The following is a 26,419-nucleotide window of genomic DNA, read 5'->3' as shown; positions in this document are numbered from 1 at the left end:
TTGGTTTTGCTTTGGCCATAGGTTGTTTTGATCCGTTTTGTGTTTGATGTAAGCCTTCATTTAGCTTGCTGCTGGTCAACATTTTAATAGGAAATCCTTTTTCTAATCAACATAACGTAAAATATACAGTCTGTCATTCTAGTTCTAACAATCAAAAGTCAATCAGAAGGCTAACATTAAGCCTCTTGTATGTTATATTTTGAGAAAACAGATGTTCCCCAGTGGCAAACAGCTCTATCTGCTGGTTGCTCCAGATAACCTGAATAGCTGTGTGTGTAGAGTGTGTTGGAGCACAGAGTGTGTTTGTATATCCAAGTGGGCCCATTACATGGAGTGATCTCCATTCTCCACTCCATGTGTGTTAGAAAGTTGAGGCGAACTTGGCTCTCTGAAGGTGTGTGTGGTAGAAACCCCGTCCCAGGCTAACAGGGAACTCAGAGCCAGGCAGGAAGTGTTCTGGACAGGCGGGCCGAGAAAACATATGCAGTTTTGGTTAGCAAGGCCACGGTTGGCATTTAGAGAAAACACACGGGCTACCCAGACCAGGCCAGAACCACATGGCTTCACAGGCCAGAGAGGGAGAGAGATGGGTTTCACAGGCCACAGAGGGAGAGAGATGGGTTTCACAGGCCACAGAGGGAGAGAGATGGGTTTCACAGGCTACAGAGGGAGAGAGATGGGTTTCACAGGCCACAGAGGGAGAGAGATGGGTTTCACAGGCCACAGAGGGAGAGAGATGGGTTTCACAGGCTACAGAGGGAGAGAGATGGGTTTCACAGGCCACAGAGGGAGAGAGATGGGTTTCACAGGCCACAGAGGGAGAGAGATGGGTTTCACAGGCCATAGAGGGAGAGAGATGGGTTTCACAGGCCACAGAGGGAGAGAGATGGGTTTCACAGGCCACAGAGGGAGAGAGATGGGTTTCACAGGCCACAGAGGGAGAGAGATGGGTTTCACAGGCCACAGAGGGAGAGAGATAGGTTTCACAGGCCACAGAGGGAGAGTGATGGGTTTCACAGGCCACAGAGGGAGAGTGATGGGTTTCACAGGCCACAGAGGGAGAGAGATGGGTTTCACAGGCCACAGAGGGAGAGAGATGGGTTTCACAGGCCACAGAGGGAGAGAGATGGGTTTCACAGGCCACAGAGGGAGAGAGATGGGTTTCACAGGCCACAGAGGGAGAGAGATGGGTTTCACAGGCCACAGAGGGAGAGAGATGGGTTTCACAGGCCACAGAGGGAGAGAGATGGGTTTCCCAGGCCACAGAGGGAGAGAGATTGGTTTCACAGGCCACAGAGGGAGAGAGATGGGTTTCGCAGGCCAGAGAGAGAGAAAAGATAGAGAACAGAGAGAGCAGACAGACGGACAGAGAAGAGGGATGGATATATTCAGTGGTTCAGAGATCTTGTTGCTCAGTTCTGCTAATACATCTGACGTGTTTGGCCCATGTTGTGTGTGCATATGTTTAAGCACTTCACCAATGAGAAGCAGTGTCTTTGGTCCTTCAGGAAAGAAGAATGCAGGGATGACAGAGGAGAAGAATTGAGTATGGTTATCCAAGCCCTCAGGGTGGAACCACATGTCAGAGACAGTGACCTACCCTCTGTCTTGCAGACCTATAGGATGGCTGGGAAAGGAGAGCTGACAGCTGGTTGGTTGAAGTAGGCTGGTGTGGGTGGTTGTGTTCTGGGTTGATGTCACGGCTGCATCAGCGTTCCTCCCTACTCCCCCGGAGGCTTATCAGCTGTGTGGGTTCTCTGTGATCTGGAGACGCTGAGGCCTGCTTCTCCACAAGGACAGCCTCTCTGTGATCTGGAGCCGCTGAGGCCTGCTTCTCCACAAGGACAGGCTCTCTGTGATCTGGAGACGCTGAGGCCTGCTTCTCCAAATGGACAGCCTCTCTGTGATCTGGAGACACTGAGGCCTGCTTCTCCACAAGGACAGCCTCTCTGTGATCTGGAGACGCTGAGGCCTGCTTCTCCACAAGGACAGCCTCTCTGTGATCTGGAGCCGCTGAGGCCTGCTTCTCCACAAGGACAGCCTCTCTGTGATCTGGAGCCACTGAGGCCTGCTTCTCCACAAGGACAGCCTCTCTGTGATCTGGAGATGCTGAGGCCTGCTTCTCCACATGGAGAGCCTCTCTGTGATCTGGAGATGCTGAGGCCTGCTTCTCCACAAGGACAGCCTCTCTGGTATCCTGAGATGCTAAGGCCTGCTTCTCCACAAGGACAGCCTCTCTGTGATCTGGAGATGCTGAGGCCTGCTTCTCCACATGGACAGCCTCTCTGTGATCTGGAGATGCTGAGGCCTGCTTCTCCACATGGACAGCCTCTCTGTGATCTGGAGATGCTGAGGCCTGCTTCTCCACAAGGACAGCCTCTCTGGTATCTGGAGATGCTAAGGCCTGCTTCTCCACAAGGACAGCCTCTCTGTGATCTGGAGATGCTGAGGCCTGCTTCTCCACATGGACAGCCTCTCTGTGATCTGGAGACGCTGAGGCCTGCTGAGGCCTGCTTCTCCACATGGCCAGCCTCTCTGTGATCTGGAGACGCTGAGGCCTGCTTCTCCACATGGACAGCCTCTCTGTGATCTGGAGACGCTGAGACCTGCTTCTCCACAAGGACAGCCTCTCTGGTATCTGGAGATGCTGAGGCCTGCTTCTCCACAAGGACAGCCTCTATGTGATCTGGAGACGCTGAGACCTGCTTCTCCACAAGGACAGCCTCTCTGGTATCTGGAGATGCTGAGGCCTGCTTCTCCACAAGGACAGCCTCTCTGTAATCTGGAGACGCTGAGACCTGCTGAGGCCTGCTTCTTCACATGGACAGCCTCTCTGTGATCTGGAGATGCTGAGGCCTGCTTCTCCACAAGGACAGCCTCTCTGGTATCTGGAGATGCTGAGGCCTGCTTCTCCACAAGGACAGCCTCTCTGGTATCTGGAGATGCTAAGGCCTGCTTCTCCACAAGGACAGCCTCTCTGTGATCTGGAGATGCTGACGCCTGCTTCTCCACATGGACAGCCTCTCTGTGATCTGGAGACGCTGAGGCCTGCTGAGGCCTGCTTCTCCACATGGCCAGCCTCTCTGTGATCTGGAGGCGCTGAGGCCTGCTTCTCCACATGGACAGCCTCTCTGTGATCTGGAGACGCTGAGACCTGCTTCTCCACAAGGACAGCCTCTCTGTGATCTGGAGATGCTGAGGCCTGCTTCTCCACAAGGACAGCCTCTCTGTGATCTGGAGACGCTGAGGCCTGCTTCTACACAAGGACAGCCTCTCTGTAATCTGGAGACGCTGAGACCTGCTGAGGCCTGCTTCTCCACAAGGACAGCCTCTCTGTAATCTGGAGACGCTGAGGCCTGCTGAGGCCTGCTTCTTCACATGGACAGCTTCTCTGGTATCTGGAGATGCTGAGGCCTGCTTCTCCACAAGGACAGCCTCTCTGTGATCTGGAGACGCTGAGACCTGCTTCTCCACAAGGACAGCCTCTCTGGTATCTGGAGATGCTGAGGCCTGCTTCTCCACAAGGACAGCCTCTCTGTAATCTGGAGACGCTGAGACCTGCTGAGGCCTGCTTCTCCACAAGGACAGCCTCTCTGTAATCTGGAGACGCTGAGGCCTGCTGAGGCCTGCTTCTTCACATGGACAGCCTCTCTGTGATCTGGAGACGCTGAGGCCTGCTTCTCCACAAGGACAGCCTGTCTGTGATCTGGAGATGCTGAGACCTGCTGAGGCCTGCTTCTCCACAAGGACAGCCTATCTGTGATCTGGAGATGCTGAGACCTGCTGAGGCCTGCTTCTCCACAAGGACAGCCTCTCTGTCATCTGGAGATGCTGAGACCTGCTGAGGCCTGCTTCTCCACAAGGACAGCCTATCTGTGATCTGGAGATGCTGAGACCTGCTGAGGCCTGCTTCTCCACAAGGACAGCCTCTCTGTGATCTGGAGATGCTGAGACCTGCTGAGGCCTGCTTCTCCACAAGGACAGCCTATCTGTGATCTGGAGATGCTGAGACCTGCTGAGGCCTGCTTCTCCACAAGGACAGCCTCTCTGTAATCTGGAGACGCTGAGGCCTGCTGAGGCCTGCTTCTTCACATGGACAGCCTCTCTGGTATCTGGAGATGCTGAGGCCTGCTTCTCCACAAGGACAGCCTCTCTGTGATCTGGAGACGCTGAGACCTGCTTCTCCACAAGGACAGCCTCTCTGTAATCTGGAGACGCTGAGACCTGCTGAGGCCTGCTTCTCCACAAGGACAGCCTCTCTGTGATCTGGAGATGCTGAGACCTGCTGAGGCCTGCTTCTCCACAAGGACAGCCTCTCTGTGATCTGGAGATGCTGAGACCTGCTGAGGCCTGCTTCTCCACAAGGACAGCCTCTCTGTGATCTGGAGATGCTGAGACCTGTTGAGGCCTGCTTCTATCCTATCACCACACCCAGCAGCACAATCACTAGCTCGTCCCTGTTTTGTTTAGTAAGAAGGAAGAATAGGTGATGTTTGTAGTTGTAGTGGTCCATCCACAGGCTCTGTGACTGGGTATCTGGTGGTAACATTGAAGGGGATATGAAGATGGTGAAGGTTATTGGTTGTATTGAGAGGGGATCAGTGGGGTAGCTGACTTGTAGGGATTTAAGATGTACCCCTGCTTATGTACTGTATGACCTGTAACTGAAATATAGCGTGTACATTTAAAGTGAAGTCGAGCTAAACATGTCTGCCATCGACAGGGATTATGTTCTGGTGATGGTAAATCATCTCTATCCTAATTTGATCAATGGCCAGATGAATCCCCCTCCCCCAGGCCCTACAGAGGTACAGGAGGAGACAGATTCTTATCTCTCTCGGTCTCTGTCGCTCTCTCTGTCTCGCTCTCTCTCTGTCTCGCTCTATCTGTCTCGCTCTCTCTCTCGCTCTGTCTCGCTCTCTCTCTGTCTCGCTCTCTCTCTGTCTCGCTCTCTCTCTGTCTCTCTCTCTCTGTCTCGCTCTCTCTCTGTCTCGCTCGCCCTCTCTCTCTGTCTCGCTCTCGCTATCTCGCTCGCTTGTTCTCTCTCTCGCTCATTCTCAGTCCCGTTCGCTCATTCTCTGTCTCGCTCGCTCATTCTCTGTCTCGCTTGCTCATTCTCTGTCTCGCTCGCTCATTCTCTGTCTCGCTCGCTCATTCTCTGTCTCGCTCTCTCTGTCTCGCTCGCTGTCTCGTTCGCTTGTTCTCTGTCTCGCTCGTTCTCTGTCTCGCTCGCTCGTTCTCTGTGTCGCTCGCTCATTCTCTGTCTCGCTCTCGCTATCTCGCTCGCTTGTTCTCTGTCTCGCTCACTCGTTCTCTGTCTCGTTCGCTCTCTCTCTCTCTCGCTCGCTCATTCTCTGTCTCGCTCTCGCTATCTCGCTCGCTTGTTCTCTGTCTCGCTCACTCGTTCTCTGTCTTGTTCGCTCTCTCTCTCTCTCTCTCTCGCTCGCTCATTCTCTGTCTCGCTCTCGCTATCTCGCTCGCTTGTTCTCTGTCTCGCTCACTCGTTCTCTGTCTCGTTCGCTCTCTCTCTCTCTCTCTCTCTCTCTCTCTCTCTCTCTCTCTCTCTCTCTCTCGCTCGCTCTATTCTCTGTCTCGCTTATTCTCGCTATCTCGCTATCTCGCTTGTTCTCTGTCTCGCTCACTCGTTCTCTGTCTTGTTCGCTCTCTCTCTCTCTCTCTCTCGCTCGCTCATTCTCTGTCTCGCTCTCGCTATCTCGCTCGCTTGTTCTCTGTCTCGCTCACTCGTTCTCTGTCTCGTTCGCTCTCTCTCTCTCTCTCTCTCTCTCTCTCTCTCTCTCTCTCTCTCTCTCTCTCTCTCGCTTATTCTCTGTCTCGCTCTCGCTATCTCGCTCGCTTGTTCTCTGTCTCGCTCACTCGTTCTCTGTCTCGTTCGCTCTCTCTCTCTCTCTCTGTCTCTCTCGCTCTCTCTCTCTCTCTCTCTCTCTCTCTCTCTCTCTCTCTCTCTCTCTCTCTCTCTCTCTCTCTCGCTCACTCTCTCTGTCTCGCTTTCTTTCTCACACAAAGTCAGACACACACACATGGCCTACCTTCTCTCACCCTGTGGGATCCAGGCTTATCCCTCCACAGTTTCATCTATAGCGTTAAATCCTCCTGATCGGATCATTCCCTGGGACCCACCACCACTACATCACTCAGTAGCTTTACTGAGCCCTGTACAGTTCTGGATTTGAGCATTGACTGTGTCTGACTATACTAGGACAACTGTTTGTATTCCATTGTTGTCCAAGGTAAAGCTAAGGTGGGTCAGAAGTAAGAAGTAAAAAGTTAATAGTCAGTAGGCCCTACTATTTGCCCGATTGTTATGGCTGATATGGTGAGAAATATTTTTTTGATAAAGTTGAACAGCAATTTCTTTGGCCCTCCTTCCCCTGGCCCTCCTCCCTGTGGCCCTGCTCCAGGCCCCCAGCCTCCAGGCCTGTCTCCCCTGCTCTACGCTGCCCAGCTGGGTCCAAATTACATAGAACCTACCACACTGCCACTTTATGTGCAATTCCACTTTTTATTGAGAAACAAGATTGTTTTTCCCATCACAAATTGTATTTTGTTTTGTGGTCCTTCCTGCAACCCTTACATGGCCCCCCTCAGAACACAGCAGAGCCCTATTTTGTTGACAGACATCACCTTTTTTGGGCCGATGACTGGAATGTATTCTTCTCTTTTGATAGTTCTCTTTTTATAGATCTCTTTTTATAGTTCTCTTTTTATAGTTCTCTTTTAGAATTCTCTTTTTATAGATCTCTTTTTATAGTTCTCTTTTTATAGTTCTCTTTTATAATTCTCTTTTTATAGATCTCTTTTTATAGTTCTCTTTTATAATTCTCTTTTTATAGATCTCTTTTTATAGATCTCTTTTTATAGATCTCTTTTTATAGTTCTCTTTTTATAGTTCTCTTTTATAAATCTCTTTTTATAGTTCTCTTTTATAATTCTCTTTTTATAGATCTCTTTTATAATTCTCTTTTTATAGTACTCTTTTTATAGATCTCTTTTTATAGATCTCTTTTTAGAATTCTCTTTTTATAGATCTCTTTTTATAGTTCTCTTTTATAATTCTCTTTTTATAGATCTCTTTTATAATTCTCTTTTTATAGTTCTCTTTTTATAGATCTCTTTTTATAGTTCTCTTTTATAATTCTCTTTTTATAGATCTCTTTTATAATTCTCTTTTTATAGATCTCTTTTTATAGTTCTCTTTTATAATTCTCTTTTTATAGATCTCTTTTATAATTCTCTTTTTATAGTACTCTTTTTATAGATCTCTTTTTATAGATCTCTTTTTAGAATTCTCTTTTTATAGTACTCTTTTTATAGATCTCTTTTTAAAGATCTCTTTTTCATACTCTGTTCACTGACCTGAATTGAACTTAGTAATCAGTTCTTTCCCTGGAACAGAAGATTGAAGTCTTGGGGATGATACCCAATCTCAGAAGATCAACATTCTGATGACCTTCTAACACTGAGAGGAGGCTGTTGATGCTCAGAGGAACAGACAGACCACAGTGCATCAGGAAGGGTCAGTCTGTGGGGAATGACATACTTGTATTTTGTGATGTTTCTAAAGTATTCAGGTCTACTGCCATCATGTCAATGACTATAAAATGGCCAACCTGGTTTGTTTTGATCTTGGTGCTGTCTGGGGTGGGACAAGGTATGGTTTCATCTTCTAGGAAGTTACTCATATCATTCTATTTTGATGGAGCTACACAATACAGTACAGTGCTGCTTCAGTTCTTTGAAGATATAATAACTATGTATTTGACATTGTTCATCATGGTATCTACTTTTAGGCTAGGGAACGGTTGTGTTGTATAGTTTCTGGTGCTTCTTCCCCATAGATGTGAAGCTCAGTGATCAGAGTGTTATTCCACGTGTCGTTTCCCGCTTTATGGTTTTAGACAGTCAGTGTATGAATCGTCTGATGCACTGAAGAAAGTCATCTCCTTCCAAACGACCAGGATCATTGATAGATCTGTTAGTGAGGACATTCAAGTCCACTTATCTCTTTCATTATATTCCTCAATGGCAACTGGGGAAATTTTACCTCAGTATCGGCAAGGTCTATTATAATGGAAATGCAGTGAAAATAGTCACTTTAAACATGTATTTGGCTTCAAGCCTAATAGTGTAAGTAATTTGTTAAGTGCTTATAACTCCCTTGCTAAAGTTTCCAAGATTTCTGCCTAAAGCAAGCACTTAATTAGCATATTCGCTTTTCAGAATGGCTTTGAGGAGCTCTCCTCAATTTTTTCCAATTCAATTTTTTTCACTCCCTTAATGTGAAAATATTTTCTCCCATTCAGCAGTTTGTTTATCAAAGCTGAAGCTTCATTTGGATTCAGTGTGTTCTTTCCTGTGTGAGTCTGGGAGGAGGAGGTGTATCTGTGCTCAGCATCACTGGGGCCCTATAATAATCTATAAACTGCTTCTATCAATCTTCATAACTGTAAAATAATCTATAGACTATGGGTAGGAGTGTAAAGCACATGTAATCATTAAGAGAAAGCAGTGGGTATTGCCTCTGTTTGTCAAGGTACAATATTGCTGCCTTTTCTACCAAGGCAATATTAAAAAAGCATTCTGTCAAATAAACAGACATGACAGTGGAATATCATTCTACTGAACAGTGTTTATGTGTCACCGGGGTGTAATGGTTATACAAGGACCTCAGCTCTAACCTGAAGATGATGGTGTAAGGTGATTGCAGAGCTGCATGCTATTGCTTTGAAGCCTTATAGGACACACTATATTTACGTCAAGGAGTCCACATGCTGCATGGTTATGTCAAAGCAGGGCTTTAACTCCTGTTGCATGAATATCCTCTGACGGACCAGAACGTACAACAGGTCTCATTACCATATCGTCTCGGCATTGACATTTAGGTTATGCGTTCAGTCTGGTATCTGGCCAATGAATGGTTGGATCAAGTACTAGGCTACGACACTCTGATCCATGGAAGTTGACCCTGCTTCGACCTTCTGCATTACTCTCAAAGGCTTGACGATTTGTGTTGCTCCATTCCCCCTTTTTAAAAGGACGGGGTCAAATGGCACATGATCTAGTTTGAATGCTATTTCTGGGACATGTTGTTATGTGGAGATAACTGAAGCCAGACATAATACTCTACTGTAGGCCTGATGCTGCACATTCATAGTATTGATGCTGTTCCTGTGTAGGTAGCAGTGTGTGGCCTCCTTCAACCAGATCAGAGTGTGTCTCGATGACTGTCTGTCTCTCTGTCTGTCTCTCTGTCTGTCTCTCTGTCTGACTGGAGGGTCCTGAGGAGAGGGTGTTTGGGTGGGTGGGTGGCCTGGGCCGGCGACCAAAAGCAGGCAGCCTCTCTCTACATCCATCCAGGCAAATGTAACTAATCAGCTAAGCGGGAGCGCTCAGTCAAACAGAGCTATGGCTGTCAGTCAGGGTTAGTGGCTGCCGAGCGCATTTCAATATGTGCATTACAATTCCACTTCGCAAATATGGACAAATTGGAGCTTTGCAGCTAAATTTAGAGAGCGTGAATAGAATGTGGCAAGCGTACTGTCACACTGTCACTCAAAAAGCCAGTGACACGCCTGGCATAAGCTAAAGGAAAAGTGGGGGGGCTTTTTAACTCGCAACCACTGTCTTTCAGGAAGCTTTATTATCTGAAGCTTGTTGAGGGGGGGGGGGGGCTTTTTACCTCGCAACCACTGTCTTTCAGGAAACTTTATTATCTGAAGCTTGTTGAGGGGGGTGGGGGGGCTTTTTACCTCGCAACCACTGTCTTTCAGGAAACTTTATTATCTGAAGCTTGTTGAGGGGGGGTGGGGGGCTTTTTAACTCGCAACCACTGTCTTTCAGGAAGCTTTATTATCTGAAGCTTGTTGAGGGGGTGGGGGGGGGGGGGCTTTTTAACTCGCAACCACTGTCTTTCAGGAAACTTTATTATCTGAAGCTTGTTGAGGGGGTGGGGGGGCTTTTTACCTCGCAACCACTGTCTTTCAGGAAACTTTATTATCTGAAGCTTGTTGAGGGGGGCTTTTTAACTCGCAACCACTGTCTTTCAGGAAACTTTATTATCTGAAGCTTGTTGAGGGGGGGGGGGGGGCTTTTTAACTCGCAACCACTGTCTTTCAGGAAACTTTATTATCTGAAGCTTGTTGAGGGGGGGGGGGGCTTTTTAACTCGCAACCACTGTCTTTCAGGAAACTTTATTATCTGAAGCTTGTTGAGGGGGTGGGGGGCTTTTTAACTCGCAACCACTGTCTTTCAGGAAACTTTATTATCTGAAGCTTGTTGAGGGGGTGGGGGGGGGCTTTTTAACTCGCAACCACTGTCTTTCAGGAAACTTTATTATCTGAAGCTTGTTGAGGGGGGTGGGGGGGAAGGGTGGTTAAAACTATATGTATAAGGACCTTGGTAATCAGTGCTGGATGTGTGATTTGAGATGATTGAAGGCGGGAGGGGGGGACTTGATTATCTCACTCTAATCAGGCAGGGTCCAGACATAAAGAGTCGTGTATAAGGGCGTCTCGTCCAATCAAATCAGCTGAGTCTCGTATAGGGGCGTGTCGTCTTCCTCTTACATAGTCTGAACAACAGTAGCAGTGAGACTCAATCACAGTGGAGAGGCTGGCTCTTAATCACAAGTAAACAGACCACTGCTTCCTTGGGAGGTTTATAGAGTTAATATACTGCAGATCTCCCCCTCCACACTCCTCTCTCCTCTTGTCCTGACGACTGTTAACACTGTACAGCTGCATCTCCTGCATAAATCACACCTTAATATTTAGTCGGTTCATATTGGGACAGCGTCACCTTTTTCAACTCTCCATGACTATTTTCCTTTAGTTGTCCTGCTCTGTGCCTGGATAAGAACCTGTGTTTGAGGGCTACAGCACATCTAATAAAATATCTTAATTAGATCTTCTCTGTGCCCAGAGGAATATAGATTCAATCATCAGTCTTCACTCCTATCGGTTTGCCTCCATGCCGTGAGGCTGCAGGACACGGTATGCCTTCGTCATCCATCCTCCTTTTGTTCATCAACTTTGACATCCGCACATCCTCTGAAGGAAGTCCTGAGTTGCAGAGTTAAATCATTATTTTCCTGCTCTTGGAATGAGTCACTGATGGCGGTCAGCAGTTTTACCAGGTGCCTCAGGAGCATTCTTAAAAAGACAACAAAACCTACATTTTCAGTAAAACATATTTTTTTTGCATTTCATTGAACGTGTTGATGGAAATGTATGTTTTGATTGATCCTCTATCTTCTCTCTGTGGTTGACTTGATGCTCGCCAAACAGGCAGGTTTTAAAAGTGCCTCTACATCATTAGCTGTAACACACGACAGAGTGGATGAAGCTTGACTGAACCCCTGCTGATGACAGACAACCTTTTCTTCAGAGTCTCCGTCATCTGTGAAACCTCTCACCTGTTTCCCTCCTATTGTCATTGGTGTTTTATCAGCACTTCACAGCCCGAGCAGGCAGAACAACTCAGCCCACTCCAGACGTGTCGTGGTGTCTCCGCGTGTGTGAGAGAGAATCTTTCAGCGGCAGGCTGACAGCTGACATTCTCAAAAAGGGGAAGGCAGGAGGCATTTGGTAGCACAGAAAGGGAGAAGAATTATCAAGCTCGGTCCATGAAAGACGACAGGGCCTAAACAGCAGCATCAGCAGCTGGAGACTGACTGAGAATTCCCCAAGTCAGCGACTGGCTCACTGCACAGATAGAAAACACATTCCATTCTCTCCTCCATCACCGTCAGGCCATGCCGTTCGCTGGTGTGTCATTCCCATTTCTCCACTCGGCACTCTCCAGAGACTGATTTTTCATATTCATGGATTCAGACTGGGAATTTATGTACTTGAGATTGCAAAGATGCCTAAATCTCTGCCTAGACCGACACTATTCTATCCCCTAAATCAGGGGTTTAGATTCAGGCAACTAGATTCAACCACGGACCATTTTTGTCTGAGCGGATGGTCTGGTGGCCAGAATATAGTTAATTTGTATAATTTGTATTTTTTTGTTGTCGTTGGAATATTTGGGAACATATTTCCTAAATTAAACTCATTTTTAGTCAAGTCCTGGTGATTTGACTGTCTTCTCTGAGCAACAAACTAACATCCAGCTGCTGACCCCTGCCTGAAGATCTCTAGCTCTGAGCAATAAACTAACATCCAGCTGCTGACCCCTGCCCGAAGATCTCTACCTCTGAGCAATAAACTAACATCCAGCTGCCGACCCCTGCCCGAAGATCTCTAGTTCTGAGCAATAAACTAACATCCAGCTGCTGACCCCTGCCCGAAGATCTCTAGCTCTGAGCAATAAACTAACATCCAGCTGTTGACCCCTGCCCGAAGATCTCTAGTTCTGAGCAATAAACTAACATCCAGCTGCCCGACCCCTGCCCAAAGATCTCTACCTCTGAGCCCTGACTAGTGGCTGGGTGGAGAGGAGGGGTAAAGACCTGGCTCTGAGCCCTGACTAGTGTCTGGGTGGAGAGGAGGCTGTAAAGACCTGGCTCTGAGCCCTGACTAGTGTCTGGGTGGAGAGGAGGCTGTAAAGACCTGGCTCTGAGCCCTGACTAGTGGCTGGGTGGAGAGGAGGCTGTAAAGACCTGGCTCTGAGCCCTGACTAGTGTCTGGGTGGAGAGGAGGCTGTAAAGACCTGGCTCTGAGCCCTGACTAGTGTCTGGGTGGAGAGGAGGCTGTAAAGACCTGGCTCTGAGCCCTGACTAGTGGCTGGGTGGAGAGGAGGCTGTAAAGACCTGGCTCTGAGCCCTGACTAGTGTCTGGGTGGAGAGGAGGCTGTAAAGACCTATCTGTGAGCCCTGACTAGTGGCTGGGTGGAGAGGAGGCTGTAAAGACCTGGCTCTGAGCCCTGACTAGTGTCTGGGTGGAGAGGAGGCTGTAAAGACCTGGCTCTGAGCCCTGACTAGTGGCTGGGTGGAGAGGAGGCTGTAAAGACCTGGCTCTGAGCCCTGACTAGTGTCTGGGTGGAGAGGAGGCTGTAAAGACCTGGCTCTGAGCCCTGACTAGTGTCTGGGTGGAGAGGAGGCTGTAAAGACCTGGCTCTGAGCCCTGACTAGTGGCTGGGTGGAGAGGAGGCTGTAAAGACCTGGCTCTGAGCCCTGACTAGTGTCTGGGTGGAGAGGAGGCTGTAAAGACCTATCTGTGAGCCCTGACTAGTGGCTGGGTGGAGAGGAGGCTGTAAAGACCTGGCTCTGAGCCCTGACTAGTGGCTGGGTGGAGAGGAGGCTGGAAAGACCTGGCTCTGAGCCCTGACTAGTGTCTGGGTGGAGAGGAGGCTGTAAAGACCTGGCTCTGAGCCCTGACTAGTGTCTGGGTGGAGAGGAGGCTGTAAAGACCTGGCTCTGAGCCCTGACTAGTGGCTGGGTGGAGAGGAGGCTGTAAAGACCTGGCTCTGAGCCCTGACTAGTGTCTGGGTGGAGAGGTTGTAAAGACCTGGCTCTGAGCCCTGACTAGTGTCTGGGTGGAGAGGAGGCTGTAAAGACCTGGCTCTGAGCCCTGACTAGTGTCTGGGTGGAGAGGAGGCTGTAAAGACCTGGCTCTGAGCCCTGACTAGTGTCTGGGTGGAGAGGAGGCTGTAAAGACCTGGCTCTGAGCCCTGACTAGTGTCTGGGTGGAGAGGAGGGGTAAAGACCTGGCTCAGCCCTGACTAGTGTCTGGGTGGAGAGGAGGCTGTAAAGACCTGGCTCTGAGCCCTGACTAGTGTCTGGGTGGAGAGGAGGCTGTAAAGACTTGGCTCTGAGCCCTGACTAGTGTCTGGGTGGAGAGGAGGCTGTAAAGGCCTGGCTCTGAGCCCTGACTAGTGTCTGGGTGGAGAGGAGGCTGTAAAGACCTGGCTCTGAGCCCTGACTAGTGTCTGGGTGGAGAGGAGGCTGTAAAGGCCTGGCTCTGAGCCCTGACTAGTGTCTGGGTGGAGAGGAGGCTGTAAAGACCTGGCTCTGAGCCCTGACTAGTGTCTGGGTGGAGAGGAGGCTGTAAAGACCTGGCTCTGAGCCCTGACTAGTGTCTGGGTGGAGAGGTTGTAAAGACCTGGCTCTGAGCCCTGACTAGTGTCTGGGTGGAGAGGAGGCTGTAAAGACCTGGCTCTGAGCCCTGACTAGTGTCTGGGTGGAGAGGAGGCTGTAAAGGCCTGGCTCTGAGCCCTGACTAGTGTCTAGGTGGAGAGAAGGCTGTAAAGACCTGGCTCTGAGCCCTGACTAGTGTCTGGGTGGAGAGGAGGCTGTAAAGACCTATCTGTGAGCCCTGACTAGTGGCTGGGTGGAGAGGAGGCTGTAAAGACCTGGCTCTGAGCCCTGACTAGTGGCTGGGTGGAGAGGAGGCTGTAAAGACCTGGCTCTGAGCCCTGACTAGTGTCTGGGTGGAGAGGAGGCTGTAAAGACCTGGCTCTGAGCCCTGACTAGTGTCTGGGTGGAGAGGAGGCTGTAAAGACCTGGCTCTGAGCCCTGACTAGTGGCTGGGTGGAGAGGAGGCTGTAAAGACCTGGCTCTGAGCCCTGACTAGTGTCTGGGTGGAGAGGTTGTAAAGACCTGGCTCTGAGCCCTGACTAGTGCCTGGGTGGAGAGGAGGCTGTAAAGACCTGGCTCTGAGCCCTGACTAGTGTCTGGGTGGAGAGGAGGCTGTAAAGACCTGGCTCTGAGCCCTGACTAGTGTCTGGGTGGAGAGGAGGCTGTAAAGACCTGGCTCTGAGCCCTGACTAGTGTCTGGGTGGAGAGGAGGGGTAAAGACCTGGCTCAGCCCTGACTAGTGTCTGGGTGGAGAGGAGGCTGTAAAGACCTGGCTCTGAGCCCTGACTAGTGTCTGGGTGGAGAGGAGGCTGTAAAGACCTGGCTCGGAGCCCTGACTAGTGTCTGGGTGGAGAGGAGGCTGTAAAGGCCTGGCTCTGAGCCCTGACTAGTGTCTGGGTGGAGAGGAGGCTGTAAAGACCTGGCTCTGAGCCCTGACTAGTGTCTGGGTGGAGAGGAGGCTGTAAAGACCTGGCTCTGAGCCCTGACTAGTGTCTGGGTGGAGAGGTTGTAAAGACCTGGCTCTGAGCCCTGACTAGTGTCTGGGTGGAGAGGAGGCTGTAAAGACCTGGCTCTGAGCCCTGACTAGTGTCTGGGTGGAGAGGAGGCTGTAAAGGCCTGGCTCTGAGCCCTGACTAGTGTCTAGGTGGAGAGAAGGCTGTAAAGACCTGGCTCTGAGCCCTGACTAGTGTCTGGGTGGAGAGGAGGCTGTAAAGACCTGGCTCTGAGCCCTGACTAGTGTCTGGGTGGAGAGGAGGCTGTAAAGACCTGGCTCTGAGCCCTGACTAATGTCTGGGTGGAGAGGAGGTTGTAAAGACCTGGCTCTGAGCCCTGGCTAGTGTCTGGGTGGAGAGGAGGGGTAAAGACCTGGCTCTGAGCCCTGACTAGTGTCTGGGTGGAGAGGAGGCTGTAAAGACCTGGCTCTGAGCCCTGACTAGTGTCTGGGTGGAGAGGAGGCTGTAAAGACCTGGCTCTGAGCCCTGACTAATGTCTGGGTGGAGAGGAGGTTGTAAAGACCTGGCTCTGAGCCCTGGCTAGTGTCTGGGTGGAGAGGAGGGGTAAAGACCTGGCTCTGAGCCCTGACTAGTGTCTGGGTGGAGAGGAGGTTGTAAAGACCTGGCTCTGAGCCCTGGCTAGTGTCTGGGTGGAGAGGAGGGGTAAAGACCTGGCTCTGAGCCCTGACTAGTGTCTGGGTGGAGAGGAGGGGTAAAGACCTGGCTCTGAGCCCTGACTAGTGTCTGGGTGGAGAGGAGGGGTAAAGACCTGGCTCTGAGCCCTGACTAGTGTCTGGGTGGAGAGGAGGCTGTAAAGACCTGGCTCTGAGCCCTGACTAGTGTCTGGGTGGAGAGGAGGCTGTAAAGACTTGCCTCTGAGCCCTGACTAGTGGCTGGGTGGAGAGGAGGCTGTAAAGACCTGGCTCTGAGCCCTGACTAGTGTCTGGGTGGAGAGGAGGCTGTAAAGACCTGGCTCTGAGCCCTGACTAGTGTCTGGGTGGAGAGGAGGCTGTAAAGACCTGGCTCTGAGCCCTGACTAGTGTCTGGGTGGAGAGGAGGCTGTAAAGGCCTGGCTCTGAGCCCTGACTAGTGTCTGGGTGGAGAGGAGGCTGTAAAGGCCTGGCTCTGAGCCCTGACTAGTGTCTGGGTGGAGAGGTTGTAAAGACCTGGCTTTGAGCCCTGACTAGTGTCTGGGTGGAGAGGAGGCTGTAAAGGCCTGGCTCTGAGCCCTGACTAGTGTCTGGGTGGAGAGGAGGCTGTAAAGGCCTGGCTCTGAGCCCTGACTAGTGTCTGGGTGGAGAGGTTGTAAAGACCTGGCTTTGAGCCCTGACTAGTGTCTGGGTGGAGAGGAGGCTGTAAAGGCCTGGCTCTGAGCCCTGACTAGTGTCTGGGTGGAGAGGAGGCTGTAAAGACCTGGCTCTGAGCCCTGACTAGTGTCTGGGTGGAGAGGAGTTGTATAGACCTGGCTCTGAGCCCTGACTAGTGTCTGGGTGGAGAGGTTGTAAAGACCTGGCTCTGAGCCCTGACTAGTGTCTGGGTGGAGAGGAGTTGTATAGACCTGACTTGTTTAAGTCCATACATAGCTTTGTGCTCATTTCTTTGTAACACAGACTGAACCTCTCGCCTCCTCTCGGCACGATTCTCCCTCGTCACCCTCTCCACTGCTTCACAGGTAGAGCTTTTCAAATTTGCACAAATAATGAGACACAGTTTGGTGTTGTAACTTACTGCACCCGCCTGGATCTCTCCAATCCCTCTAGGACCAGAGCAGAGCAGAACAGAGAGAGAGAGAGAGGCTGCCTGCTTCTCCTGTTGAGGCGTGTCAGTACACGACAAGGAGAGGCGACCGCCTCCATCCATTACCTCAACCTCTCCAACACATCACGGCCACCTGAATGATTCTGTTATCTTCTCTCTCTGACACCTCACTGCTTTATGGTGTCGTTCATCTTCTAACAGCCATGACCATCCCCACACCATGGTTTCTGTCCTTTCCCTCCAATTCAAACAAAACTTCTATGAAATACAGGTAGGAAACTGACTGGCTGCTTCACAACATCAGCTGTGGATTGTTTTCTGAGCTAGTTATTGTTAGACGTTGCTTCTGTATATTTCTGTGAGGGATATTGAAGCTGGGGGTGGACAGTGATGTGATGCCTACAGTAAATGCCCTGGCCTGGCCCTAGATGCTGTCTGTCAGTGGTGTAGAGGGACTAAGTAATGTTGACAAGTCCTTCTAGACCATCTCCTCACTGTGGAGGAGGTCCAGAACTACTGCAGTCAGTCGTCACTGCAGCTGATGCTTCTTACTGTCTCATCTCAGAGCTCCTCTGATGTCTAATTTGCTGAGAGCCTGTTCTAACCATCAGCCTGTATGTTAATGTGTAGGAGGGAGTCAGCAGTCATATGCCAGGTGAGAGGAGGAGAGAGAGGAAGAGACTGTAGGAGGATAGGGATTGGAGGAGAGAGAGGAAGAGACTGTAGGAGGATAGGGATTGGTGGAGGAGAGAGAGGAAGAGCCTGTAGGAGGATAGGGATTGGAGGAGGAGAGAGAGGAAGAGACTGTAGGAGGATAAGGATTAGAGGAGGAGAGAGAGGAAGAGACTGTAGGAGGATAGGGATTAGAGGAGGAGAGAGAGGAAGAGACTGTAGGAGGATAATGATTGGAGGAGGGGGTGGAGGAGAGAGGGAAAGAGACTGTAGGATGATAGGGATTGGAGGAAGGGGTGGAGGAGAGAGGGAAAGAGACTGTAGGAGGATAGGGATTGGAGGAGAAGAAAGAGACTGTAGGAGGATTGTGATTGGAGGAGGGGGTGGAGGAGAGAGGGAAAGAGACTGTAGGAGGATAGGGATTGGAGGAGGAGGAGGAGAGAGGGAAAGAGACAGTAGGAGGATAGGGATTGGAGGAGGACAGGAGAGAGGGAAAGAGACGGTAGGAGGATAGGGATTGGAGGAGGACAGGAGAGAGGGAAAGAGACTGTAGGAGGATAGGGATTGGAGGAGGACAGGAGAGAGGGAAAGAGACGGTAGGAGGATAGGGATTGGAGGAGGACAGGAGAGAGGGAAAGAGATTGTAGGAGGATAGGGATTGGAGGAGGACAGGAGAGAGGGAAAGAGACTGTAGGAGGATAGGGATTGGAGGAGGACAGGAGAGAGGGAAAGAGATTGTAGGAGGATAGGGATTGGAGGAGGAGGAGGAGAGAGGGAAAGAGACGGTAGGAGGATAGGGATTGGAGGAGGACAGGAGAGAGGGAAAGAGACTGTAGGAGGATAGGGATTGGAGGAGGAGAGGAGAGAGGGAAAGAGACTGTAGGAGGATAGGGATTGGAGGAGGACAGGAGAGAGGGAAAGAGACTGTAGGAGGATAGGGATTGGAGGAGGACAGGAGAGAGGGAAAGAGACTGTAGGAGGATATGGATTGGAGGAGGACAGGAGAGAGGGAAAGAGACTGTAGGAGGATAGGGATTGGAGGAGGACAGGAGAGAGGGAAAGAGACTGTATGAGGATAGCGATTGGAGGAGGAGAGGAGAAAGGGAAAGAGACTGTAGGAGGATAGGGATTGGAGGAGGAGAGGAGAGAGGGAAGAGACTGTAGGAGGATAGGGATTGGAGGAGTGGGTGGAGGAGAGAGGGAAAGAGACGGTAGGAGGATAGGGATTGGAGGAGGACAGGAGAGAGGGAAAGAGACTGTAGGAGGATAGGGATTGGAGGAGGAGAGGAGAGAGGGAAAGAGACTGTAGGAGGATAGGGATTGGAGGAGGAGAGGAGAGAGGGAAAGAGACTGTAGGAGGATAGGGATTGGAGGAGGACAGGAGAGAGGGAAAGAGACTGTAGGAGGATAGGGATTGGAGGAGGAGAGGAGAGAGGGAAAGAGACTGTAGGAGGATAGGGATTGGAGGAGGAGAGGAGAGAGGGAAAGAGACTGTAGGAGGATAGGGATCGGAGGATGAGAGGAGAGAGGGAAAGAGACTGTAGGAGGATAGGGATTGGAGGAGAGGAGAGAGGGAAGATGAGGGCCTGGTGTCACAGTGAAGAGAAATGGACAGAGTAATTGCGTTGTTCCAGGACCTGAGAGATCCCTGCACGCACACACACACACGCGCACGCACGCACGCACGCACACACGCACACACGCACGCACGCACGCACGCACACACACACACACGCACGCACGCACGCACGCACGCACGCACGCACGCACGCACGCACGCACGCACACACACACACACACACACACACACACACACACACACACACACACACACACACACACTGAAGCCCACATCAGTAGGTGTAAAGAGAGCAGGAGCTGAAAAAAACGAACTCGGCAGACAAGTTGAGGCATCCTGCTAGAGCCAAGCCCAGCCTGAAAACAACTGGGGATAAAGACATACAGGCAGATTATTTATCAAGGGAAGCAGATGAAACTGCAGGGAGGGAAAGATGTTGGGAGGAGAAGGAAGGAAAGTAGAGAGATGAAGACTGAAGTGGTGCTGGCTTGTTGCTCCTAAAGATGGCGGGTGATAAATGTGCGTGATGTTGACAGATTCCCTGAGTGCACTCGGCCATCCATTGTGTTGGACTGTGTTGCTAGTGCTGATGGGTAGTCCAAACATGGGTGGTGGTGGCCAAGGGGAGAGATGTGCTCTCTCCTTTGACCCTCTGGGTTTAAACCTTGATTCCTTTCACTTCTCCTCCTCTCTCCCCTCCCCTCTTCTCTCTCCTCCCCTCTTCTCTCTCCTATCTTCTCTCCCCTCCCCTCTTCTCTCTCTCCTATCTTCTCTCCCCTCTTCTCTCTCTCCTATCTTCTCTCCCCTCTTCTCTCTCCTCCCCTCTTCTCTCTCCTATCTTCTCTCCCCTCCTCTCTTCTCTCTCATCCCCTCTTCTCTCTCCCCTCTTCTCTCCCCTCCCCTCTTCTCTCTCCTCCCCTCTTCTCTCTCCTATCTTCTCTCCCCTCCCCTCTTCTCTCTCTCCTATCTTCTCTCCCCTCTTCTCTCTCCTCCCCTCTTCTCTCTCCTCCCCTCTTCTCTCTCCTATCTTCTCTCCCCTCCCCTCTTCTCTCTCTCCTATCTTCTCTCCCCTCTTCTCTCTCTCCTATCTTCTCTCTCCATTCCTCTCCTCTTCTCTTCCCTTCCCTCTTCTCTCTCCTATCTTCTCTCTCCTCCTCTTGTGTGTGAAAGTAAAAGTGTCAAAACTCATTGAGTGGCCTTGGGAAGGACAGGGCACAGGTAGTGACATTAGTGACAGGTGGTCCTCTGGACACGTCCCTACACGCCCCAACAAATGACTGCAGATTTGCAGCTCACGAGCTACACTACTCAACGCTGTTTTCAGACTGAAACTATGAATCTGGCCCTGACTAGTGTCTGAGATGAGAGGAGGGGTATGAATGCTCTTGAGATTTGTCCGCTAAAATGCTTTCATATGTTGGTGATCTCTCTTTTTCTCTCCTTCCAGATGGTCACAAGAACAAAGAAAATATTCGTAGGAGGATTATCAGCGAACACAGTAGTTGAAGATGTGAAGCAGTATTTTGAACAGTTTGGCAAGGTAAGGCTTATTTGGAAGTGATGTCCTCTTCTTGTCCTGTGTTGTTCAGGGGCTGTGTGATTTCAAGGTGATGGACTCTATCGGATCTCACCAAGTCTCTAATAGAGATCTGTGGTGTGGAGGTGTAACGGACTAGAGGTCGACCGATTATGAATTTTCACCGCCGATACCGATTATTGGAGGACCAAAAGGCCGATACCGATTAATCGTCCAATTTTGTTGCTGTTGTTGTAATAATGACAACTACAACAATACTGAATGAACACTTATTTTAACTTAATATAATACATTAATACAATCAATTTAGCCTCAAGTAAATAATGAAACATGTTCAATTTGGTTTAAATAATGCAAAAACAAAGTGTTGGAGAAGAAAGTAAAAGTGCAATATGTGCTATGTAAGAAAGCTAACGTTTCAGTTCCTTGCTCAGAACATGAGAACATATGAAAGCTGGTGGCTCCTTTTAACATGAGCCTTCAATATTCTCAGGTAAGAAGTTTTAGATTGTAGTTATTATAGGAATTATATATAGGACTATTTCCCTCTATACCATTTGTATTTCATTAACCTTTCACTATTGGATGTTCTTATAGGCACTTTAGTATTGCCAGTGTGACAGTATAGCTTCCGTCCCTCTAGTTAACGTGCGCTAACGAGCTAGCCATTTCACTTCGGTTACACCAGCCTAATCTCGGGAGTTGATAGGCTTGAAGTCATAAACAGTGCAATGCTTGACGCACAACAAAGAGCTGCTGGCAAAACGCACGAAAGTGCTGTTTGAATGAATGTTTACGCGCCTGCTTCTGCCTACCACCGCTCAGTCAGATACTTGTATGTTCAGTCAGATTATACGCAATGCAGGACACGCTAGATAATATCTAGTAATATCATCAACCACGTGTAGTTAACTAGTGATTATGATTGATTGTTTTTTATAAGATAAGTTTAATGTTAGCTAGCAACTTACCTTGGCTTACTGCATTCACGTAACAGGCAGTCTCCTTGTGGAGTGCAACGAGAGAGAGGCAGGTCATTATTGCGTTGGACTAGTTAACTGTAAGGTTGCATATACATTTTTTAAATCAGCAAATCGGCGCCCAAAAATACCTATTTCCGATTGTTATGAAAACTTGAAATCGGCCCTAATTAATCGGCCATTCCGATTAATCGGTCGACCTCTAGTACAGACTCATTCCCTGGGATGTGTCTGGTTCCTACACTGGCTGTGGGGGTGTACGGATTCATTCCCTGGGATGTGTCTGGTTCCTACACTGGCTGTGGGCGTGTATGGACTCATTCCCTGGGATGTGTCTGGTTCCTACACTGGCTGTGGGGGTGTATGGACTCATTCCCTGGGATGTGTCTGGTTCCTACACTGGCTGTGGGGGTGTATTGACTCATTCCCTGGGATATGTCTGGTTCCTACACTGGCTGTGGGGGTGTACGGACTCATTCCCTGGGATGTGTCTGGTTCTTACACTGGCTGTGGAGGCTGGTTGTTTACATGAGTCTCTCCATATACTGCTGCTGGTACCGTCATACCTGTTTCGTCAGTTGTCAGGCATGTAGTGGGACTGATTCTATTGTCACTTCTAAAGTGTCCATTTTAGCTTCTAGTTTGAGTATTCTCATAAATTTTCCAGAGATGTTGGGGACAGAGCCAGGGCTTGATTGAGTGGCCTGGGTTTTCCTGGCTCTCTAAGTCCTTGTTTGAATATTTAGAAAGTTCATCCTTCCTCCCTCCCTTCGTTGAAGTAGTCACTGATCCGACAGGACTGGATTTGTGAGAGCTCAAAATACAGGAGCTCTTGCTTTCACCTGTCCAATCGTGTTAGATCAGTGATTACTTTAAAGGCCCAGTGCAGTCTGGGCCTATATATATTTCCACACTGAGGTTGGAATGATACTGTGAAATTATTCAAATGATGATAATGCCCTTTTAGTGTAAGAGCTGTTTGAAAAGACGGCTGAAATGTCAGGCTGTTCTGGTGACCAATAAGAAAGATAGTTTCAAACCTCTCTGCTAATAACAGCTAGTTTTCAGTTTTCTCCTCCCCACTCAGAAATGTCTCTTTGCTAAAAAGCTATTTTTCTTCCTTTTTGACCATTTGAATTGAAAAAATCACAGTAAAGTTGTTATTTGTTACCCAGAAGGGATTTGATATTGAGATAAATACGGCTGCATCGGGCCTTTCAGGAACGGGCCACATGGCTCCTGTCCTGGAAACCTCTCGAGCTCTCCTGGTTTAGAGGAGGCCCAATCAGACTGACTGACAGAGAGGGGCTGGATCCTGGCCCCATACCCCCCCTTCCCCGGGTCACCACACTGAACCCAGGGCCCCGTCTGTCTGCCCGCACTATTGCACCCTCTGTGTGTGTGTGTGTGTGTGTGTGTGTGTGTGTGTGTGTGTGTGTGTGTGTGTGTGTGTGTGTGTGTGTGTGTGTGTGTGTGTGTGTGTGTGTGTGTGTGTGTGTGTGTGTCAGTGGGGAGTCCATCTGAGTGAATAAAGCAGTTAATTAGCCAGTGTCCTCTCAGAGAAATGAGAGCACACCTGTACCAAGCACAGCAGCTGTGTTTTGGAGGGAAGAAGTCAGAAGTGGAGGGATGAGAGGGAGGGAGGAGGGGGCTGGAAGTGAGTTGTCTGAAATGTAAACTCTGGGAATCCATTTGCAACCTGCTCTCGATGACTCACATGTCAGCACTACTGATACTGTGTGTGTGTGCGTGCGTGCGTGCGCCGCGCCACGCGTGTTTATCAATGTCTGAGTGTGTGTTTTGTTTGGTGTGGATCCAGAATTAGCCAATTAGCAGAGTTATGTTGGCTGTGTGTGTGTGTGTGTGTGTGTGTGTGTGTGTGTGTGTGTGTGTGTGTGTGTGTGTGTGTGTGTGTGTGCGTGTGCGTGTGCGTGCGCGTGCGTGTGCGCGTGCGTGTGCTTCATAGGGGTAGGAAGCAGGTGGCGTGGGGCACCAGGGTCGTAGGATCTGTCTCCTCACAGACCGTGCTCTCCCAGACCTAGCAGGCTGGTGTGTGTACTACTATGACAGAGTGCTCTACCCAAGTGAGGCCTTTCCTGCCTGTTCAATGCGTCAGCCCCAAAGTGCATCTTAAGCAGATCTGTGACGGCCCAGGAGCCCAAGGCCGCAGGAAGCCACATGTACTGTACTGAATGAGTCTGTTTAAATGGACCAGGGACACTGCCACCTCTGTTGACTTACAGCCGTCTGCCCTTCAGTGCTACACTATGTATTGTCTTAATACAGACCAGAGTGACTGTCTTTTCAGATATTATTTGCATATGGTACTAATTCATCTCCTTTCTCCGTCCTCCAAGAGTAGTGCTTTAATCAGCTAGCTACACCCAGTGTGATATACATAATGCCATTTTCACACAGTCTTGACAAAGTGAACAATTCTCTCTCAGGAGTTTTACAGTTGAGACTAAACAAGATGGGGACAGCACAACGAGATGATTCATCATCATGATTATGCAATGGGGCGTCTTAACCTCTACCCACTTCCCCACGCAATCTTACAAATTAGCAGAAAAAGGGGAGCCCAGTCAATCCCCCTCCCCCTCCTCTATCCTGCCTTGTTTATACCCAGAGCAGGCTAATTAGCCAGGGTTGCTAATGCTTAGTCATACGTTTGTTATAATCGGTTTGGAGTTAGTCTTAAAACAAAGTCCACTTATCTGGCTGAGCTGCAACAACTCCTGCATTGGTTGTTGACCCTTCTCTGACCTCACCTTTCACCTGTCATCAGAGATACTGTACCTGGACTTTACATTGAGTCTAACTCAGTGTGTAGTTCATTTAGCCTGTCATGAACAACAGCCCTAACTATTATTTGAGGTTATAGGATGTTTTATCTTGATGTACTGTTCTAATGTGTGAACCTGACTTTATAGAAATGGAAAAATACTTTTCAAAGTAAATCTAGAATAACCTAAATCCAGCTAGAATTCACTCTGACTTTTAGCTCCCCCGCAAAAACATTCTCTGCACAGTACAGCAGAGCCACGGAAGCTAAACAGTGAGATAAAAGGTGAAATGTACTGAGGGATGAAAGAGGGATGTAGACTCATCATCTCCAGGGGTTACTGAGGGATGAAGTGTCTTCTCCAGGGGTTACTGAGGGATGAAGTCTCATCTCCAGGGGTTACTGAGGGATGAAGACTCCTCATCTCTAGGGGTTACTGAGGGATGAAGTCTCTTCTCCAGGGGTTACTGAGGGATGAAGTCTCTTCTCCAGGGGTTACTGAGGGATGAAGTCTCATCTCCAGGGGTTACTGAGGGATGAAGTCTCATCTCCAGGGGTTACTGAGGGATGAAGTCTCATCTCCAGGGGTTACTGAGGGATGAAAGAGGGATGTAGACTCCATCTCCAGGGGTTACTGAGGGATGATAGAGGGATGTAGACTCCATCTCCAGGGGTTACTGAGGGATGAAGTCTCATCTCCAGGGGTTACTGAGGGATGATAGAGGGATGTAGACTCCATCTCCAGGGTTACTGATGGATGAAGTCTCACCTCCAGGGGTTACTGAGGGATGAAGTCTCATCTCCAGGGGTTACTGAGGGATGAAGTCTCATCTCCAGGGGTTACTGAGGGATGATAGAGGGATGTAGACTCCATCTCCAGGGGTTACTGAGGGATGAAAGAGGGATGTAGACTCCATCTCCAGGGGTTACTGAGGGATGATAGAGGGATGTAGACTCCATCTCCAGGGGTTACTGAGGGATGAAAGAGGGACGTAGACTCCTCATCTCCAGGGGTTACTGAGGGATGAAAGAGGGATGTAGACTCCATCTCCAGGGGTTACTGAGGGAACATAGAGGGATGTAGACTCCTCATCTCCAGGGGTTACTGAGGGAACATAGAGGGATGTAGACTCCATCTCCAGGGGTTACTGAGGGAACATAGAGGGATGTAGACTCCTCATCTGCAGGGGTTACTGAGGGAACATAGAGGGATGTAGACTCCTCATCTCCAGGGGTTACTGAGGGAACATAGAGGGATGTAGACTCCATCTCCAGGGGTTACTGAGGGAACATAGAGGGATGTAGACTCCTCATCTCCAGGGGTTACTGAGGGAACATAGAGGGATGTAGACTCCATCTCCAGGGGTTACTGAGGGAACATAGAGGGATGTAGACTCCTCATCTCCAGGGGTTACTGAGGGAACATAGAGGGATGTAGACTCCATCTCCAGGGGTTACTGAGGGAACATAGAGGGATGTAGACTCCATCTCCAGGGGTTACTGAGGGAACATAGAGGGATGTAGACTCCATCTCCAGGGGTTACTGAGGGAACATAGAGGGATGTAGACTCCATCTCCAGGGGTTACTGAGGGAACATAGAGGGATGTAGACTCCATCTCCAGGGGTTACTGAGGGAACATAGAGGGATGTAGACTCCTCATCTCCAGGGGTTACTGAGGGAACATAGAGGGATGTAGACTCCATCTCCAGGGGTTACTGAGGGATGAAGTCTCATCTCCAGGGGTTACTGAGGGATGAAGTCTCATCTCCAGGGGTTACTGAGGGATGAAAGAGGGATGTAGACTCCATCTCCAGGGGTTACTGAGGGATGATAGAGGGATGTAGACTCCATCTCCAGGGGTTACTGAGGGATGATGTCTCATCTCCAGGGGTTACTGAGGGATGATAGAGGGATGTAGACTCCATCTCCAGGGTTACTGAGGATGAAGTCTCACCTCCAGGGGTTACTGAGGGATGAAGTCTCATCTCCAGGGGTTACTGAGGGATGAAGTCTCATCTCCAGGGGTTACTGAGGGATGATAGAGGGATGTAGACTCCATCTCCAGGGGTTACTGAG

At 49.7% G+C, this 26,419-nt stretch overlaps 1 protein-coding gene across 10 annotated transcripts in view; it reads left to right on the top strand.

Annotated features, from left to right (window-relative positions):
* LOC123992620 (RNA-binding protein Musashi homolog 2-like) overlaps nucleotides 1–26,419 on the top strand; it is a 358,445-nt gene that overhangs the window by 64,086 nt on the left and 267,940 nt on the right. For all 10 annotated transcript variants that reach the window (XM_046293916.1, XM_046293915.1, XM_046293914.1 and 7 more), the window contains exon 6: nucleotides 20,487–20,579. In XM_046293916.1, the coding sequence (XP_046149872.1) occupies nucleotides 20,487–20,579 (93 nt within the window). The remainder of the gene's footprint in view (nucleotides 1–20,486; nucleotides 20,580–26,419) is intronic.

Source organism: Oncorhynchus gorbuscha, linkage group LG13, assembly GCF_021184085.1.
Source record: "Oncorhynchus gorbuscha isolate QuinsamMale2020 ecotype Even-year linkage group LG13, OgorEven_v1.0, whole genome shotgun sequence".
Taxonomy (NCBI): Eukaryota; Metazoa; Chordata; class Actinopteri; order Salmoniformes; family Salmonidae; genus Oncorhynchus; species Oncorhynchus gorbuscha.
The sequence above is the reverse complement of the archived record's forward strand: the minus strand, read 5'-3'. Positions and strand labels throughout refer to the sequence as shown.